The sequence below is a fragment of the Myzus persicae genome, unplaced genomic scaffold (assembly GCF_001856785.1).
Source record: "Myzus persicae strain clone G006 unplaced genomic scaffold, MPER_G0061.0, whole genome shotgun sequence".
Classification (NCBI taxonomy): Eukaryota; Metazoa; Arthropoda; class Insecta; order Hemiptera; family Aphididae; genus Myzus; species Myzus persicae.
The window spans coordinates 31,508-50,176 of NW_019103547.1; the positions used below are offsets into that span (position 1 = coordinate 31,508).

The 18,669-nt window shown below is 26.8% G+C and overlaps 1 protein-coding gene across 6 annotated transcripts; it reads left to right on the forward strand.

The window, feature by feature from the left end:
- Nucleotides 1–1,992: 1,992 nt before the first annotated feature.
- Nucleotides 1,993–18,337, forward strand: LOC111034740 (probable uridine nucleosidase 1). 6 transcript variants are annotated; one of them, XM_022316081.1, is made up of 6 exons: nucleotides 1,993–2,179; nucleotides 15,672–15,828; nucleotides 15,900–15,977; nucleotides 16,187–16,397; nucleotides 17,305–17,733; nucleotides 17,797–18,337. In XM_022316081.1, the coding sequence occupies exons 3-6, from the start codon at nucleotides 15,913–15,915 to the stop codon at nucleotides 18,103–18,105; spliced, it is 1,014 nt and encodes a 337-aa protein (XP_022171773.1). In that variant the 5' UTR covers nucleotides 1,993–2,179; nucleotides 15,672–15,828; nucleotides 15,900–15,912; the 3' UTR covers nucleotides 18,106–18,337. The 6 variants fall into 6 exon arrangements, with proteins under 6 accessions (XP_022171773.1, XP_022171777.1, XP_022171774.1 ...); XM_022316085.1 differs by having other exon boundaries at nucleotides 16,199–16,397; XM_022316082.1 differs by having other exon boundaries at nucleotides 15,672–15,814.
- The last annotated feature ends 332 nt before the right edge of the window (nucleotides 18,338–18,669 follow it).

Here is an 18,669-nt window from a genome sequence, read left to right on the forward strand (position 1 = left end):
ACATTAATATGCATGAAGAGGGAGTCTACAGTGTCAGAACCCTCAGACTTCGAAGAGATAACCAGTATTAGTTATTCTGTATACATAAAAAAAATGTACAACTTTAATAGAGAACTATATTAGTTAAAACTATGTAGATAAAACGGTGAAGTCACTTCCCAGTTGTAAAGGTGTATTTATCTCATTTTGACTTATTGTCTATTGATACTATTTATGGTGGCATTTATTTAAACCTACAACCTTATTACCTATAGGTTAGATACAGAATATAGGTACATAATAATAATATGTAATAAATTATGTATAATATATTAATTTATCATATTGTCAACGAAACTTTATGAATCGAACTTAATACCGTCCGTACTTACTGAATCAGTACTTTGCGCAGTATGTTTTATATTGAAATTGAGTGTAAGCTGCGAATAAATGTCTATTCATCGGAAATTGTATGACAATTGACAATCTAATTAAACGCTGACGTACAGTATACGCATAAGTGTATTACAAACATAATTATACACCACAGTATATAGTAGCATAATAAAGAATAAAGATAGTTCTTTTGAGGCAATAGGAGTACCTCAAGTCCAAAATGGGCGGGTGTGTCATAAATGTTAAAAATACAAAAGATATATAGTAAAATATAATAACGTTGGTTTTTTTGCTGTATACAATTTTTTATAGCATTTTTTGTTTTTGCAAATCATTTTGTAAAAAATGTATGAATTATTTACTACATTTTTAAACCTAAGGACTGAATATTTAAAACAAGTCATGAGTAGTTCATTTTCCACTGTAACCAAAAAGTTTAAAAAAATATATGCATACAATTTCTTTCTTATAGCTGATATAATTTTAAGTTCAAATTTGGACGAAATTAGTTATTTAAATTTTAAACATATAATAAAGTTTAGTTTTTTTTTGCAATTAAAAAATATTATTCGTGTTCTTGAAACATTTAAAGTACCTATATTTTATACATATACTGGCATTTTTTAAATCCATCGTTTTCAGGAAAAAATTAATTGCAATGTAAATAACTAATGTATTACTATTACTTAATAGTAAAATAAACGACTTAAAGAGCAATATAAATATATCATATATTATAATATAGGTACCTATTTAGTATTAGTAATACATATAAGCAGTTAAGGTCTTCGCACAGAACCATTTTTCGTATACAATGATTTAATATCATTGAATTTAAATTTAACACATCCATTACACAGTGACCCACACAACACCTAATGCACAGCAGAGCGGTACCCACTTGACTACCTTTTTTTAATTACTAATATAGTAATCATGTTACCATCAAGTAACCATCGTCATTTACAAAATTAGTGTTTAAAATTCGTATATACAAAAACAATGTGTTTATGCATTCATAATTAATATATATACATTATATAAGTGTCCAAATCTTATCAATCAGTTATATTTTTTGGTACCATTTTTCTTGAGTCTTTCAGACTCGTTCCAACTCAAATTTCAACAATGTAGTAGTATTCATCTAAAAGCCATGGACTTTTAGTTTTGAAAGCAAACAATTTGCTAATAAAATTCGATTTGATATACTAGTCATCCATCTGGAATAGTAGAAACATCTATGATAGATTTTGCACATTTGCATTTATCATTGTTAGTTGTTTAGTTATTGTCAATGTGATATTCGTTATGTACTTACAATTATTAATACGCCGTCTTTGTACGTTTTCGATAAGTTTTTATCAAATTATGCATCATAAAATATATTATAAATTACCAGTTAAACAACAATAATTAATTAACAACAGAGTTTAGACGCGTCACAGACTCACAGTACTCCAATTGTTTGCAAGTTCAATTTATAAGGGGTATAAATATTAAATACCTACTGTAAAAATTAAATAAAAAGCGCGTCAAATGATTTAATAACCACCATCATGAAACATCCGCTTGGATCGTGACGGTCAACAGCAACTTTTCGTGTCGCGGACTATAATATATAATTATATATAGACTACATATTCCATAATATAATAGACAGTAATAATAGTACGTTTGAAACCGGTTGTGAGAAACATAAATCTTTAATTATAAACTAAGTGTAAAATAAACAATTGAAGAACCGAACTTTTCACGTATCAAATGTACGAATCGAAAATGTAACTTTACAGCAATCATTATATTGGTGAGAAACTTGATTTAATTAATTCCCCAAAAAAATTATTACAGTCATTCAGGAACTTCTGAAAATATTTTAGATTGAACAAAAAAATTAAGCGATAAGACGTTGTAAATTTATTAAGTAGGCGTTATTTTAATCAAAAAATAATTGAATGAACAAAAATCTTCAAATAGTTGCAATTTATTCAGATTCAACCTATAACTTTTCATAAGCGTTTTACAATATTAATCCTCTCCGAACAAACACCACATATTGAGAATTTAAGTTATTATTAACAGGCATGGCCCATTTGCGAAGAAAAAATTAATTCGTTTTGGGTATACAGCCCATTTGCGCCAAAATAAAAAAGGAATGTTTTTCAGACAGCCCATTTGCGCCAAATTTACCTATGTAAACATTTTAAATTAACGACTTGGTTAATTATAATATTTTAAAGACGTCATGTCTGTAACTTTTAGTAAAAAATATGTAAGTACTATTAACTATTACTACTTATTTGTTATAAATTATAATAGTTCGTAATAATTTATTACCTATAGTTTTTAAAAACAATTTGTATTTATTCTGAATTCTGATGATTGTTTCAAAAAAATGTGCATTATACAGCTGTTATTGATTATTATTTTAAAAACATTCCTATAATTAATTATGATTTAAATAAAATTGTATATAATAAAAAAAATTAGTTTTTTACTTTATTATAATTATACCAAGTAAATTTGGAGCAAGTGGGTTGTTGGAAACAGTACCCAAAACGAATTCATTTTTTTTGGCGCAAATAGGTAACACTCATTATCAACATTCAGGTGGAATTTATAAATTTAAATAAATAGAGTAAAACTACACCAATTTATAGTTATTAATTACATTAGAAGAAGAGATTATCGTAGATAATGAATACCATACAGTATGCCTATAACTAATAAGTAATAACTGAAAGCTCACAAAGATGAAATTAAATGAATTCAATGTTTTTAAAATAATGACATTTTGATACCTATCTGGTAAATACAATTTGACGATACTTTTTTCCTCATATATTTTAATTTTTATTCGGTATTATATATTATCATTTGCATAATTTTTTAAACTATTATCTATAATATTATAAAATATTTTTTTTACATCAAGTATTTAAATTTATAAGTAATTTCATTAGTACGAGCCGTGGCCAAGCACTGTTTTATCGACAATGTTTTCGAATAATAAACTAGTTCTGCATCCTCAATAAAACAATAAATATTAGTTTTATTAGGCGATAACCGTTTGCGTACAAATGTACAACTCATTTGCACACATGCATTTTTAATACCTGCGAAAAATGACCCAAAACGGAGAACTCGTTTGCGTACATAAACTATATAGCAAAAGTCTACTAGAATTCAAAAGTACTTACAAAAATAATGTTTAAGATTGTTTTCAAACATTTTCTTTCTCACTTTTTCAGACTTAGGACTGTCACAAGAGTGATTAAAAATGTTTTTTTTTTTTGATGATTTAATAAAATTTAATTTGTCATGTGATTCTATTAATTGAATATTATGTTTGTATTTTATTAATTATAATGTAATGCTTCTTTGTCGTTGATTAAACTAATTTATCGCTATAATTTGTTGTGCCGATTTGTTTTAAATATTCCAATCTATTTATAGATTTGTTACATAATTGTCTGAAACATTTGTCTAAAAAATGTAATTTATTTATGGTGTCTTTTTGAATTTCCACTGAACAGTATTATAAGGTCCACAGTTCCACACACACTGTTGCGGTGGAGGTAAAATTCTTTTGTTCTGGTGGTGCCGCCGCGGTGACAGTGAATTGTGTCAGCACTCATTTAAACGCCACCACCACCGCTGCAGTTATTTTTGTAAATATGTAACGTATATAATTGCATAAAAAATTTTGGAGCATAAGTAAAGGTTCCATTTCCAAAAACATGTTCCGAGTTTGAAATTGCCTTTAAATTGATTTTTCATGTAAATACAATTATATTTTTATCATCACTCATAAAACAAAATTGTTCACCCTTGTATTGAATTTTATTTTGCATTTCATTCAACTGTTTGGTACCAAATTCAGTCGATGTCGGTAAATTCAGAAAATGCTTTATTTTTATGTCATACATAGAACGCTTAAATGATTTCATATCTGTATGAGTTAAATTTATCGAAATATCTTCTGTATTTTGAAAAATCAATAAATATCAATTTACTTAGAAGTTTATGTAAGTCATCATTTGTTTTACGTTTTAACGAACTTTATAGTTTCTCTAGAAATTTCTTGGTTAGTAGTGATGTGTGCCTTCGGCCTCGTGATTATGTGTGTTTGAAGTATTAATTACTTTGGTAATTGATTCATTCACTGATCTTGATGTACATTTGTTATTGGTACATCTAAACAACATATCACATGATTTTAAGACACGAAACTCACTATACTTATAGTTTTCAATATTAAAACAACATTTTCCTCTGTGCATTTCAAAAACATTCGATACTTGAATATTCATGATACTATACGAAATAAAACTGGCAACTCGTGTCTCGATAGTATCATAAATTCGACTAAATAATAGCTTAGCCTAAGCATATAGTAATATAAATTATAATAACTCAAAACGTAACCGAAACATCCAGCGGTCATCAATATTTAGACACATTTATCTAAAATTGCATTATCGCTTAGAACTGCACACCAATTAATCAAACACTTTTGAGATAAAGCGTATATCTTATCGAAATTATCACTATTAGGCGCTGCGAGTTAAAATTTAAGTAGAATTTAATAATTGTACGCAAACGACTAACGAGTCGTTATTATTCTGGTTACCTATAGTATAGACAGTATAGTGACTTCTTAAGTGGTGTTCGATCACTTAGCTATGTTTTTTACATAAGTCAGTGCGCTAAAAAAATTTTTAATGGGGGTCTTTTTTGTAGTATGGATGGTATCATTAATAAATAATAGTATACAAATTATTTTTTGTGAGAGAGACAAAAATTGGCACTAGTAAATTTGTATATACTTGTTTATGTCACCTTGGAAATTACAACACGTCCAAGTAGGAATGTCCCCTAAAAAGACATTGATTTTACTATGTTACACATTACAGAGAGATTAGACAGTCGGTGTTCACCCATTTTTCTTTCACACAAAAATATTTACCTATTTCAAAAAATTATAATAATAATAATAATTGTTATATATGCATCACATGAATCAATTGCACTGCGATATTTCTTAAAGATGTTGCATAGCATCGCATCATTATTTAATAATCAATATCACATAGATATTAAGTTATAACTTGTATGTGATTTTACTATATATCATAGCAAAATAATTTTTCTGTAATATTGCAATTATGATACATTGCGACATTTATATAATATTTGCTCATAATTCAATATATTTGATTTTATAATATTGTTGAGGTATTTAGTGGTAACAGATATATAATGATATTTGAATGTCGGCAAATACAAGCATTAACAATCGTATGCGAGCAATTATTTCTGCAACAGTATGTATGATACATTCAAATAACAAATTTAGTAATATTACGTGTTGCAGTGAAATAGGTATTACATCATAGAGTAAGAACTACACACACAATATTACATACACATAAATCAACGGTGTTTAAAACGTTGGTCACAGGGTAAAAACTATAGTGTACCAAGGGCTTATCACTCCCCGGATAGTTGGGTCTTTACTCTCTATACACTCTCTACAATCAGTATAATATTGCACAGAGTGCACTCTCGAAATAGGTTTTGTGCCTAACTTAAACATATTTGATGTATGTACAATATTTTTTTTATCTTGTATAAACTTCTGATTTTTTTTCCAAAACCTTTCTATAAAAATTGAAATAGTTATTTCAAGTAAAAAAACGAAATTATTTAAATGAACATTTTTTTTTTTTTTGATACGTATCTATATTATCTATTGCTATAAATTAATTCAAAATTATTTAAGGGAGATAATAAAAAAAATGTTTGTATAATGATTGTAAAATCTCCTTACAGAAAAGTGCTATACGATAAATATTTTTGTATGAATTGGAGAGAAACTACTGTGTAATCTCCCTGTAATGTGTAATACAGTAAAATTGATGACCTTTGAGCAGGGCATTCCTGCTTCGACATGGTCTAGGTAAATTACCCCGGTAAAAAAAAACAATTAGTTAGTGGGCATATTAATATAATATTCTATTGTACATAATACATTTAGGTACTATAAATTAATTGGCAAGCGAAAAAAATACAATTTTTTGAGATGGAGGTTAGGTTAGGTTCATAAGATCGTGTTATTTCTTAACCCATATTATATTAATTGTATTATAGTTATTATTTAAATAAATATTTTTTGTAAGTACAGTTCAAAATCGTGTTCAGTATCGCAGAATTGTTATACTAAATCGTTTTCTTTTGTATTTCTATATCCTTCGATGCATCCATAAATTTGTTCAAATGTGTCATAAAAAAGATGTTTTGACTTGATCGTTTATTACTGTCATTATCACGGATAAAACTTACATTTATTGATTTATTGCTAGATTAATTTATTAATCGACAACATTGTCGATAATACAGGGCTTAGTAGTTCTCGGCTCCCAGTCTTAAACACTGTGCATAAACACGATAACATAATAATTTGTGGATTAATACATGCAAATAATAAATTAAAAAAATTGGTTTGATTGTCGCACATAAATTAATATTCTATATGCTCAGTCGTGTACTCGTGTTATGCTCAATCGTGCTTTACCGATACCAATTATAAATCAAAAATTAAATTATTTCACTATTGTGACTAGTGACTACGTTTCATATTTTCATACATACCTACTTAGTACCTATAGATACTATTTCTACGAGGATTACTGAAAATATTCTTAAAACAAAAATGTCTTCACCTTTGATGTTCATGTGGCAATCGTTTAAATGTGTTCATCAGTTGATATTTTATAAATATTTATTTCATTTACATATAAGCGTATAATTTATTATAGAGATGCTGACTAATAATATTGTTAAAAAAGATCGCTATTAAATAATATTCAAATAATTTCAAGTGTACCTACAAAAATCAATTATAACATAATATAATATAATAGTCAGTAAGTCGGAATAGTAAAATAAAACAGAGCTCTTGATTTAATATTAAAAAGGAATTTAAAAATTAAACAATTTCTTACGCAAAAATTATATGGAGGCAACCATATAGTTCATAACAATATTGTCCGTATGCCTATTACGAGATTTATAATATTTCTTGACTTTTTGGGCGTTTGTGTAAAGGGAAATTTTAAAATCTTAAGAGAACCGATGACGCAGAGGACATGTAGTGTAGTCTCAGTCTATTATAATACAAACACCAAATGTACAACATAATATTATAATGTATAAAAACAATTACAATAAATATAGGATATATATTAGGTTGGGTCAGCATGTCTAACCTTATGTTATAGGAAATATTAATTGATTAAATTAATTAAGTACCTAATAAGTCAATATCTATGGATTTAATGTTAATTTAGATTAATAAATACAGTGTTTTAGTACACATATTGTATCAGTCAGAATATCTCTTAATCAAAAAGGTCAATCATTTTTACACAAATTGTCACCCGACTATAAACGAGTTGTCTCCCGAAGTACCCTAAATTTCATCGAAAACGAAAAGAGTCTAGTACTAACGGTGAATGGCGATTTACGATTCCGAATATACCTTTTCATTTGCACGATTCCGCACAAAACTAATTTGCGATGTTATCAATTGTATTTAAAAAATTATTTTTAACATAAAAAAAAGTTGATACTAATATTTAGGGCTCGAAAATTGATATATTTTGCACTTTATTTTTTGAAACTTTTTAGACGATACTCTTCTGGCCACAAATGTGTTTCATTAGCATTTGAATCTGAACAACTAATTTTTATTTTGCATTTTTTTAGGGTTTATTACTTTTTAAGTCATTTTTAACATTTTTAGGTAATTTTCCCACATTTTTACTGATTTCGCATTAGTTCACTTCCTATCGTTACTTTTTGTTTACCAAATTTATAAAACAAATACAGTAGGGTGTTATGGTTTTTACGCACAACACCAAATAAACGTACGCACCAATTTAATATTAAAATAATGAATGTATTTTATTAAATTGTTAGTAAAAAAACGATTTAAGTATAGCTGTATATTGTGAAACAAACACTGGTTATATTACGACTAATTGTAAAATAAATGTAAAATGCTCTTGCTAAACATACGTTATGTATAATGCTCGGTTCTAACTACGACTGACTGACTCCCTGTGTGTTGTCGAGACGGTGCCCCGTGTCACATCAAAAACCCTTATTCAGCGGTTCCCACGGAAGCAGCGTCGTACGACACACACTCTGCATTTTGATTATAAAGAAATACTTCTATATGTTTATTAACATATAGATGTATCGAAATAAACTGTATAATAGCCATGGGTTCTTAACAAGGGTCTCGATAATCCGAAAGAGATTGGGGAAAGGGGTCGTTCGGATTACCAATGGCTTAAAAAAAACATCAGTTTTAATGTAATTTAAATTATGAAATTTTATTTTTATCTGTATTAATCATGAAAAAACTCGTAATTTCAAAAGACAATGAATATATAAAAATATTAATATATGTATTTGTAATTTTTTATTTAATTTTTAAGGACATTATTTGTCATTTTTATATCATATTTTGAGAAATTTGTATGCTTTAATAAATGTTTATAGAATTGTATAATAAAATAGAGTAAAATATTTAAAAAATGTATTTTAATAAATTTAAAACATATATTTTTAATTTTTTAAAAACATTTTTGTCATTTTTATGTTATATATTTGCATTTTTTTTATGTTTTTAAGGTCATCAACTTCCGAGCCCTACAGTAATATTATATAATACACGCCATATTAAAACATTATTTTAGTTTTTCCTCAAATAGGTACTAGCTTATCTGATTTGTCTACAATGTATTGTACAATAATATGTTTCGATATGTTGTATCTGGAATTCTGGACTCATCAGTTACCTGTTCGATACCCGCTCGTACGCACATACATATTGTGATCGCATTATTGTGTTTTACTGAATACTGTTGGCTTATAAATTTTGTGTGAAACGTGAGTTTATTATTTAAAATAAATAATTCGAAAATTCTTATCATTTTGTAGTTTTGTCTAAACTACTTAGATGTTGTTAATGGCTATACACATAGATTTGTCGGTGTTTTCAAATGAAACTCGAAAAGTGGTTGAAGCAATTTTTCGCTTTATGTACCTTTCTTTGCATGTCATGACGTAATTAATGAAACATTCACTAAACTTATAACTTATAAGTATTTGCCCCAACGATGCTCTAGAATATTGGCTCATCGATTATAGCTTGAACAATTACATTGCACATTGAAGATTTATTAATTATTTCCGCCAGAATTGTAGACAGAAAATAAATTATACCTATTTTATATTAAAATATTTAATACAAACACAAATGACATAAATCAAAATTCTATATTATTCACGTTTATTATAAATTAACCATATATTAAGGGAAAAAATAAAAATACATTTTTCTATATACCTTATTTTGAATTATATTTTGTTCTATTTAATATTATTTTTTTTTTGTCCGCCATAACTGTGTCGCACAAATTTTTATGCGGAATCAGAATCTAGGAAAAAAGCGACACAGTAAAAGAAGACAAGGTAAAAAATGTCAAATCTTCTTAATCAAACTCTTATCTAAAAATCACAATTATCGTTGAGGTAGTATTTGCTATAGCTGTTATAAAAAAAATTACAGTGTAAAAACATCAATTAAAGTATCAAAATATAAATTAATAATAGTTTTAAAAAATCATCAACATCGAGAAGTATATGATATAGTCTTTAAAAAATTGAGATAAATATATAAATGATTCTAAAAATTTTGAATGAAAAATATAAATCCAAGCAACATTATAACAAATAATTTTTTTGTTAACTAATTCTATTACTATATATTATTTTATTGACTAATTATAGGTACTGCCACCTGTTTTGTATCAGCTTATTATATGATTATTTTTATAGTTGTGTAATTTGTGTATAAATGTCGACTGGTGTTTTTTAACAGTATTATATACATATTTAACTACCCAATGACTTGATATAAAATAATTCATAATTATAAATTATAACTTAAAACACAATATATATTGTGTATACATGTGTTAAAATTTTAGTGAAATGTATGAACCATATATTGATTTTATTAAAATTGATCCATAATATATAAATTGTTTAATATAAAATTAATAATTATAGATATGAGGCCGAATTATTATATTTTATTAGGTTTATTCCATTGTATTCGGTAAAATAATATTTTATTACATTTTATGAATTTCTGTTTTGTTTTAAAAAAAAAATACTTCGTGATCCTTTTCGTTTGTTTAATCGAAGACACATTCAATTCTAACTTAATTCTGTAAATTGATAATTCTATTACAATGCATATTGCACAATAACTCAAAGTATCTTTATGTGTTCTAGCGCAACGTGGATAACATAGCCATCTATTTATTTTTTCGTACTTAGTAGGTATAATTATGCATGCATAAATGTCACAATATTTTAAATGTACGGTTATATAATTTTTATTTTGTATGGGTCCACATTATAACATATAAAATATACAACAGCTATTTATTCTTTTACTCGCGCGTCCGTGATAATATATTTTGTGTATGTCTAAAACATTGCCAAAAAAAGAAGTAATATATGTATGCCACGTCTAAAAACTACTTTAAATACAAATTTACAGGATGGATTGTCAATGGGGGTTTCCTTATCATGCTATTCAATGTCATTGTAAACTTTCATATTTGATCATCTATATATAATATATAAAAATGAATTAGCCTGTCATGCCTGCCTGTCCTTTATGCCTGTCTAAACGGCTGGATTAATATTGATGAAATTATTTGAGTGTGTTTGAAGAGTTCCATGGATGATTTAGTTTTATAATTGGAACCGGGAGGTCCACCGGGAGAGGTGTTCAAACAGGGATTTTGAAATTTAAGAAGTAATTTTTTGTTTCTAAATGGTTGCTATTGGTTATAGGAGGAATATAAATATATTTAGTATAAATTAATTTTTTTTTCTGTTTATTGTTTGCCATTGGTTAATCAGGCAGCTCAGGTATTCGTATACGCAAGCATCAAATCGAATTTAGCACATTGCTTACCAAGGTGGTTATGAGTTGTACTTATAGCCGCTCATCGGCGTGTAAAAATAAAATAACCAAAACATATTAGTCATATATAGAGTACGCACCAAGCGGGTTCCGCAATCCAAAGCAGGTGGCGGATCTAGCGCCATTAAGAGTATAACCTGATTAACCTCCGTACGCGTCAAGTTTTCGACGAAATAAAAGTTGTGATGTCGTATTTATCGACCACCAAATCGAACGGACGTTTTAAACAAGCTGACACTGAAATCTAAAAACCGGAATAAACAACATATTTGATCGCTAAAATAATGATGAATATCTTTGGATGAATCCGTGTAGAATTAATTACAGCATTGTGGAAAAATGCTTGCGTATTTAGTTAGGTATTTGTGAAAATCGAATAATAATGGAGCATCTTATTATGGATCATTGATATTTTGCAACGGATCGAGGTTGTGCAAGACACTACAAACACTATTCATAATGTAGACACTGGGATAATTGAGTCCATTGCAAATCGCACTGCAAGAAAAGTTATTGCATGACGGTGGGAGTTGACAACATACATTACTGAAATGCTGAAGTTTATGATATAAATTATACACCTGTTGATTCTTTTATAGAAAAACAATTACTATTTCAAAAACTATTAATGTTTTAGAAAATACTTTTTTTACATAATTATAGGTAGTATAAGTATATTTTTAAGTTTTCTATTTTTTCGAATGACTACATAGATTTTTATATTACACGGGATATTTAGATTTATAAAAAAATTCGGAGGAGTAGCAGTGACGTAAAGATTGAGTGGCCTGTCTGCAAGGTTGGACAAGTTAATGAAAATAATCAACTGAGACAAGTTAAGTTAATTCAATTAAATTGCCTTTAGTTAAAGTTAAACCTCAACATTTAAATCAACGACATAAAAACCTAGTTTTAAAGTAAAGGTACTTATTACTAGTCGAAAAATAAACTTCGATGAATTAATAGCACAATTAAAATCAAGAAAAAATGAATATAATCTATATCGAATATTTTATTTTTGTAAATTTTGATTAAATTTAATTCCCCATATTATTATTGTCAAATAATTTAATAATTATAGCTATTATTTATTATTATAATTGTTTTATAAATATGATAATGTTCCTTGTCACGTTTTGATACGTATATGTTTTGAACCAATTAAATAACTTAATATTATAAATTAGTTTATAAAAAATGTAATTATTTATTTTAGATTCTGAGTGGAACAACGAATGTTTAGATTTTACAACGATGTGTGTCTTTTGTTATTTTTATTTTTGTGTCTTTCATCACGGTTTGGAGCAGTAAAAGAGCTTCAATTTTCTTCAACAGCAACTTTCCTGGTAGAAAAGTGGATCTAGTTGGTGCGCTATGGAGTTTAAATTTTAAAATTCCCAATAGTTTTCAAAAGTGACAGGCAAAACAAACAAAAAATTAAGGATAAACATTAATTTTTATGCAAAACCCGTTTTCGAAAAAATCGATTTTGGTTTTTAGTGTAACTCTAAAAATATACCATAGATACATACATTTTGACTAAATGTTTCTGTTAGCTTTTTCTTTACACCATACAATTTTCAAAATATTTTGACTCATGTTGAACTATTTATAGGCATATGAAATGTTCGATTATTATGAGTTTTTTTCGAATAATGTCTACAAAAAAATAACGGACAAAAACTTAAAAAAATAATACTAAGTTCATCATAAGTTGTTGTTAGAAGAAATAAATAAAAATGTGGAGCCTTAATCCACAATAATGTTTTATGAGCGTCTGAATTTCAAATGTCGACAAGATACGTAAAAATAACGACAATGTGCACATTTTTTAAGTTAGAAATTCATAAAAAATTTTCTTTCATATCTAAGATTTAAGAATTTGATACAAGACTCCTATAAGTTTGCCTACCTTTATCAAAAAAATTTTAACGGAAAGTCAAATTAAATTATTGTGAACATTTGAAGTTGAAATTTCTACAACATTGGATATTTACTGGCTTTCTCAAGTAGCAATTTTCTTATTTTTTTGTAATTCAAAAACGAATAACTGTAGATACTTGAAATTCACACCATATGTTTATTTTATCAATTAATATACTTAATAAAATTTTCAAAATATTTTGACTCGTTTTGGGCTGTTTACGGACATTTTCAATATTAATTTTTTTTGTTTTTTTTTCTATAAATGTCAATACAATTTTATAAGTTGGGTCAAAAAACATGGAAATTTAATACAAGACTACTGATAAACTAGTACAATAGTAGCTAGTTGATAAATATAAAAAATGATTTTTTAGTTAAAAATGTATTAAATGTATTGAAAATTTGATACAAGGTTCTATTCGTAAGTAGTTTATTCTGTAACCAAAAATCTAAAAATAACAGCTTTTTTATAGTTATTTTAAGTTCAAATTTAGAAGAAATTACATATTAACACAAAGAATAACGATTTTAGTCGTTTTGTAGTAGTTCCGTTCCAAAACAGCAAAATTATACATAAATATATAAAATATTTTTTCAGTACCATCGATAATTTAAGAATAATATTAATTCAACTTACCGGTTATCTTATTAATAATAAGTAATAACCTTATATAATATCCTAGACTGACATATTATACCGTCTCCGCTCAGAATCGTTTTTGGTAAACAATGGCGATAACTTAAAATAGTGAAGAGTTATTTTTATTTATTTTAAACATTTAGGGGCTTTAAGAGGTTTTATGCAACCAGCTTCTAAAATCCTAGTTATGCCACTGACGAGTAACCCAGTTAATTAGTTACAAGTATTTTGAGTTTTGTGGAGCGGAGTCAATCATAGTTGATAGGGATCAACATTTTGAGGAGTAACCGTGTACCATTCCAATCCGCTCAACTTAACTCGAAAGACTTATAACTCATAAACTAATCATCTGAAATTTGATTTTTGTGGATCGAAATACATCGAATAGTCTAGTATAGTACTCTGCTCCAGAATATAAAATTAAAAATGTTACTTATCATTAAAAAAAAGTAATAATAATTAGAGATAACTTTAAAAATGTCAAGAAATATAACTTAAAAAAAAATTTTTTATTGTAAATTTGTAAGGACTAAAATTATATGAAAAAAAATATTTTTAAAAGGTTAATATTTGTTGAAACAATAAGTGTCAAGCATTTAAATAAATCACAGATAAGTAATCGCCTTGAATGTTCATCGTACAAGAACCTTTAACAAAAACGAAAGGTACCTAAAGTAAACATTTAGGGTCACTAATCTAAACATTTAGACATCAATGTTAAGTCTAAATGGAGCTTGCGTGTATCTAAGATCTATATTTTTAGACGTTTATTAGACTGAAAAAATTAATTCTATTTTTAGATCTTTGGATAACTCCGAGTTGAGCCCTAAATTTATACAAAATGGTATGAGTTGGGTATTATATTTTGAGTCGTAACAACCTATATATGTGTTGTCTAGGAAACACCACTTGAAGGTTGGCTGTAAAAACTTCCAAAAACATTTTTTTTCGACAACAAAACAAGTGTATACAATTATTACTACATTTTTCCATGATATTTACACTATAGTAGCTGTAATGTTTGTCCCTAATTAATACTTACATTTTATACCTAACTCAAATTAGTAATTTTGTTAGGAAACAAATATAACAACAATATATTATATATTTACAACACGAACTATAAAGTATTATGAAACAAACACTTGTTGTGACACAAATAGCCAATTCGACTATTATCAAATTACTACCCGCGTATCCAATTTTAGTTTTTCCAGATGGCCAGATCATTGAATATATAATTTTTTATATACGTATAATAGATTTATTTTTAACTATATAGTAGGTAATATATTTTATAAATTAAAATATAATCAGTTATAAATTATTTTAAAAAAACAAAAGAATATTTATAAATAAATTAAATAATCAAATAAAAATATGATACATTATAGTATACATATTGATAATGATCTTATGATACATTGATACCTATCATTATAGTATATAGCGATAGAAATAAATTTCAAGTTCATGGCACACATGAATCATGTTATATAATTATACTATACACCAATAAATAATATATGTGATTACACATTGCACAACCTTAAAGTAATAATATAAATGTAATATTTATACTATATTAATTACCTAATATAATACATTAGGTAAATGTTCCTTACTGTAATCAGTAATTCAAATTTGATCTTGCAGTCAATAATCAATATTTAACCACGAAACAGTACAGTGCAATTGACTCCACATAAAACGAAGGCGTTGTCAAATAAAATTAAATATAAAGAAAAAGTGTATGAGACTTCAGTATAAATATCCGGTTCCGAGTACTAACCTTCAACGTAAGATTAAAAATGTTAGCAAATTTTTACACTCTTTACAAGTAGGCTTTTTGATTTTAACTATTAATTCGATTTAATTTTTTAGTTGAAATACAACAATGATGAAAAAAACAGAATTTATAACTCTACTTGGATTCATTCTGTCGACAGTACTATTAAAAAGGTAAACTGACTTCCATAAAGCTTAAATTAATAAATTATAATTTAAGTATTTAAAATATTGTTTTAAAATAAATATAATAGTTGTCTTTAGTGGCATACCTTATGAAACATTTTCGGGGGGTGATGCTTCTGATGCCCCCCCTCCCCCCAAAGGTATGTCACTGGTTTTCTGCGTATTTTAACAATAAAAATTTATGAATTCAATTTAAGTGATTCTACTAGAATTAAAAGTGATAAGCTTGTGATCGATACGGATGCTGGTTCTGATGATGCAATGGCACTTTTGCTTACACTATCGGTGTCTGCCAACAACGACACGAATTTTGATATTGTGGCAATAACTTGCACCTATGGTAACACCAATTTGACCAACGTCGAAAAAAATGTGCTCAAGACACTGACAATCGCAAATGAATCAAAAGTAACTATAATTCAGTGTTGGAAATAAATAACTAATAATTTATTTAGATGAAGATGAATGTTTCAAATTTTTATCTAAATAAATATCAGATAAAATCAGGTTTGATTCAAATTTTGCACATTTCCAGTGATACAGGTATTAGGCAAAAATATATATATCATTAGAACATTGTATTAAAACTAGACAAATAGTCAGTTTCTGACTTAATACAAAAAACTAAAATTTGAAAAAATTTAACAATAAATAACAGGAAACCCAAACTTGAATAAGTTAAATGACAACATATAAGATCTATTCTTTAATAGAAATACTAATTATTATTAATAATTTCATTAGTTTGTTTAAACTTAATACACAATAAATTGTATGAAGCTGGAATTAAGCGGCTAAATGTCGTAGAGGAATAAGGTCGTGGGCGCCTTCTGGGTCGTGGGGCCGTGGGGGTGTCTATTGAAGACCGTCGTTATACGGTGGCGGGTAGCAGTTATAGTTGTTTTGAGGATTGGCTTATTTGTTAGTTGGTTTTAGGTACGGCATGACTAACATTAATAGTTTACTAACAATTTATTAATTAATATTGAAATACTTAGTATAATAATAAATCTTATCAAGCTGTTTGTTTTTTGAGTAATAGGTAGGTAAACAAAATACTGATTACATAAATAATATTTATAATTTTAGATTTTTTATTTTTTATTTTAGTCCATTTAAATAAAATATCTAAATAAGGACGCATAGATAACTAGAATTTTATCTAGATAAAGATTAATTTTACTGAACTGAAAATTTTGTTTATAGATCAGATAAAGATGATCAATTTTTATCATAATTTATAGTGTCCATATGACAAAAAACATGATTGTGTTGACTTGAATTTTTTATTCAACCCTTTATTTTTATTTCATAGATTCCAGTTTACTCTGGTGCATTCAAACCTCTGACTGAGAATCATACATCTGATAACTTTTTTGGTAATGATGGATTTGGTGATTTTAAATTCAATCGAGAAATTATTGGTAATATTGATAGATCAAAGCATGCATCAGCTGCATTAATTGATTTAGCTAATAAATATCCTGGTGAATTGAATATACTTGTACTTGGACCAGCAACAAATGTTGCACTTGCAATATCATTGGATCCAAAATTTGTGTATAAAGTCAAGCGATTTTATGTCATTGGTGGTAGTGTTAATGGTATTGGGAATAGAAGTCCAGGTGTTAAATTTAATTTTGGAGCGGATCCAGAGAGTAATTTTATACTTTACAATTCAACTCGAAGAGAAGTTAGTTTATTACTACCATGGGAGACAATTTTATCAACTAATATATCATCGGTAAATTGTGCAAAATTAAAATAACTTTAAACAATTGATCAATAACTTGTTTTTTTGTTTTAGTCATGGAGAAAAAATGTACTTGGTCGTGTTGGTTCAAAATTTATAACATTTTTAAATAAAGCAGAATCAAAAATTTTAGACGCGCCAAATTGGTTACCTAGTGATTCTTTAATTGCAGCTGCAATGTTGTGTCCGAAACTAATTAAAAAATCAATGGTTACAAATATAACACCAATTACAGATGGTAAAGCACGTGGTGGGGCACTGGTTGATTATACGAAACTAACTCATAAACCAAATAATGTTGAAATTATTCAAGACATTGATGTTGAAGAGTTTCAAAAAATTCTTTTGAAATATTTATCATAAATTTAAAATTAAAAAAATGACTATATTAGTATTTATGAATTTATGTTAAACCTGCACAATTATCAAATATGGATAAACTGAAATACCAAAAATATTATAAATATCAATAATTTTGAATATTCACAATTAAAATTAAAATGTTTATCTATACGACTACACAAACAAGAAACGAATGTAGTGTATGTGTACCTGTACTTTTAATTGTAATAAACTATTACAAATTTGTATAATACGTCTTGTATATAATCAGCTCCAGCACTTTCAATATTTTTTTTAAGAAATTAGTAAAATTTTATTTTATTGAATTTTATTGGTGGGATAGTGGTATAATTTTTAAGTTAGCAAATTGGATAACCTGAATATTATAAAAACATATAGTAAACTTTAATAGATTGAGATTTTTTTATTTCTGTTATTATTTTTAATTGTCACGCCATAATAAAATGTATATTGAAGTCTGAAATTAACCTAACTTAATACTCAGCCATACGTATAAATAAAAAAAAAATGTTAAAATATAATTTAAAAAATTTCACAACATTAACCTATTTAAAAAAAAAAAAA

Excerpts from the sequence above, each read along its gene's own strand:
- LOC111034740 (XM_022316081.1), top strand. The coding sequence starts at position 15,913 with ATGATGAAAAAAACAGAATTTATAACTCTACTTGGATTCATTCTGTCG. Across the intron at positions 15,978-16,186 it reads TCGACAGTACTATTAAAAAG|TGATTCTACTAGAATTAAAA; the intron begins GTAAACTGACTT and ends ATTCAATTTAAG. Across the intron at positions 16,398-17,304 it reads CAATCGCAAATGAATCAAAA|ATTCCAGTTTACTCTGGTGC; the intron begins GTAACTATAATT and ends TTTATTTCATAG.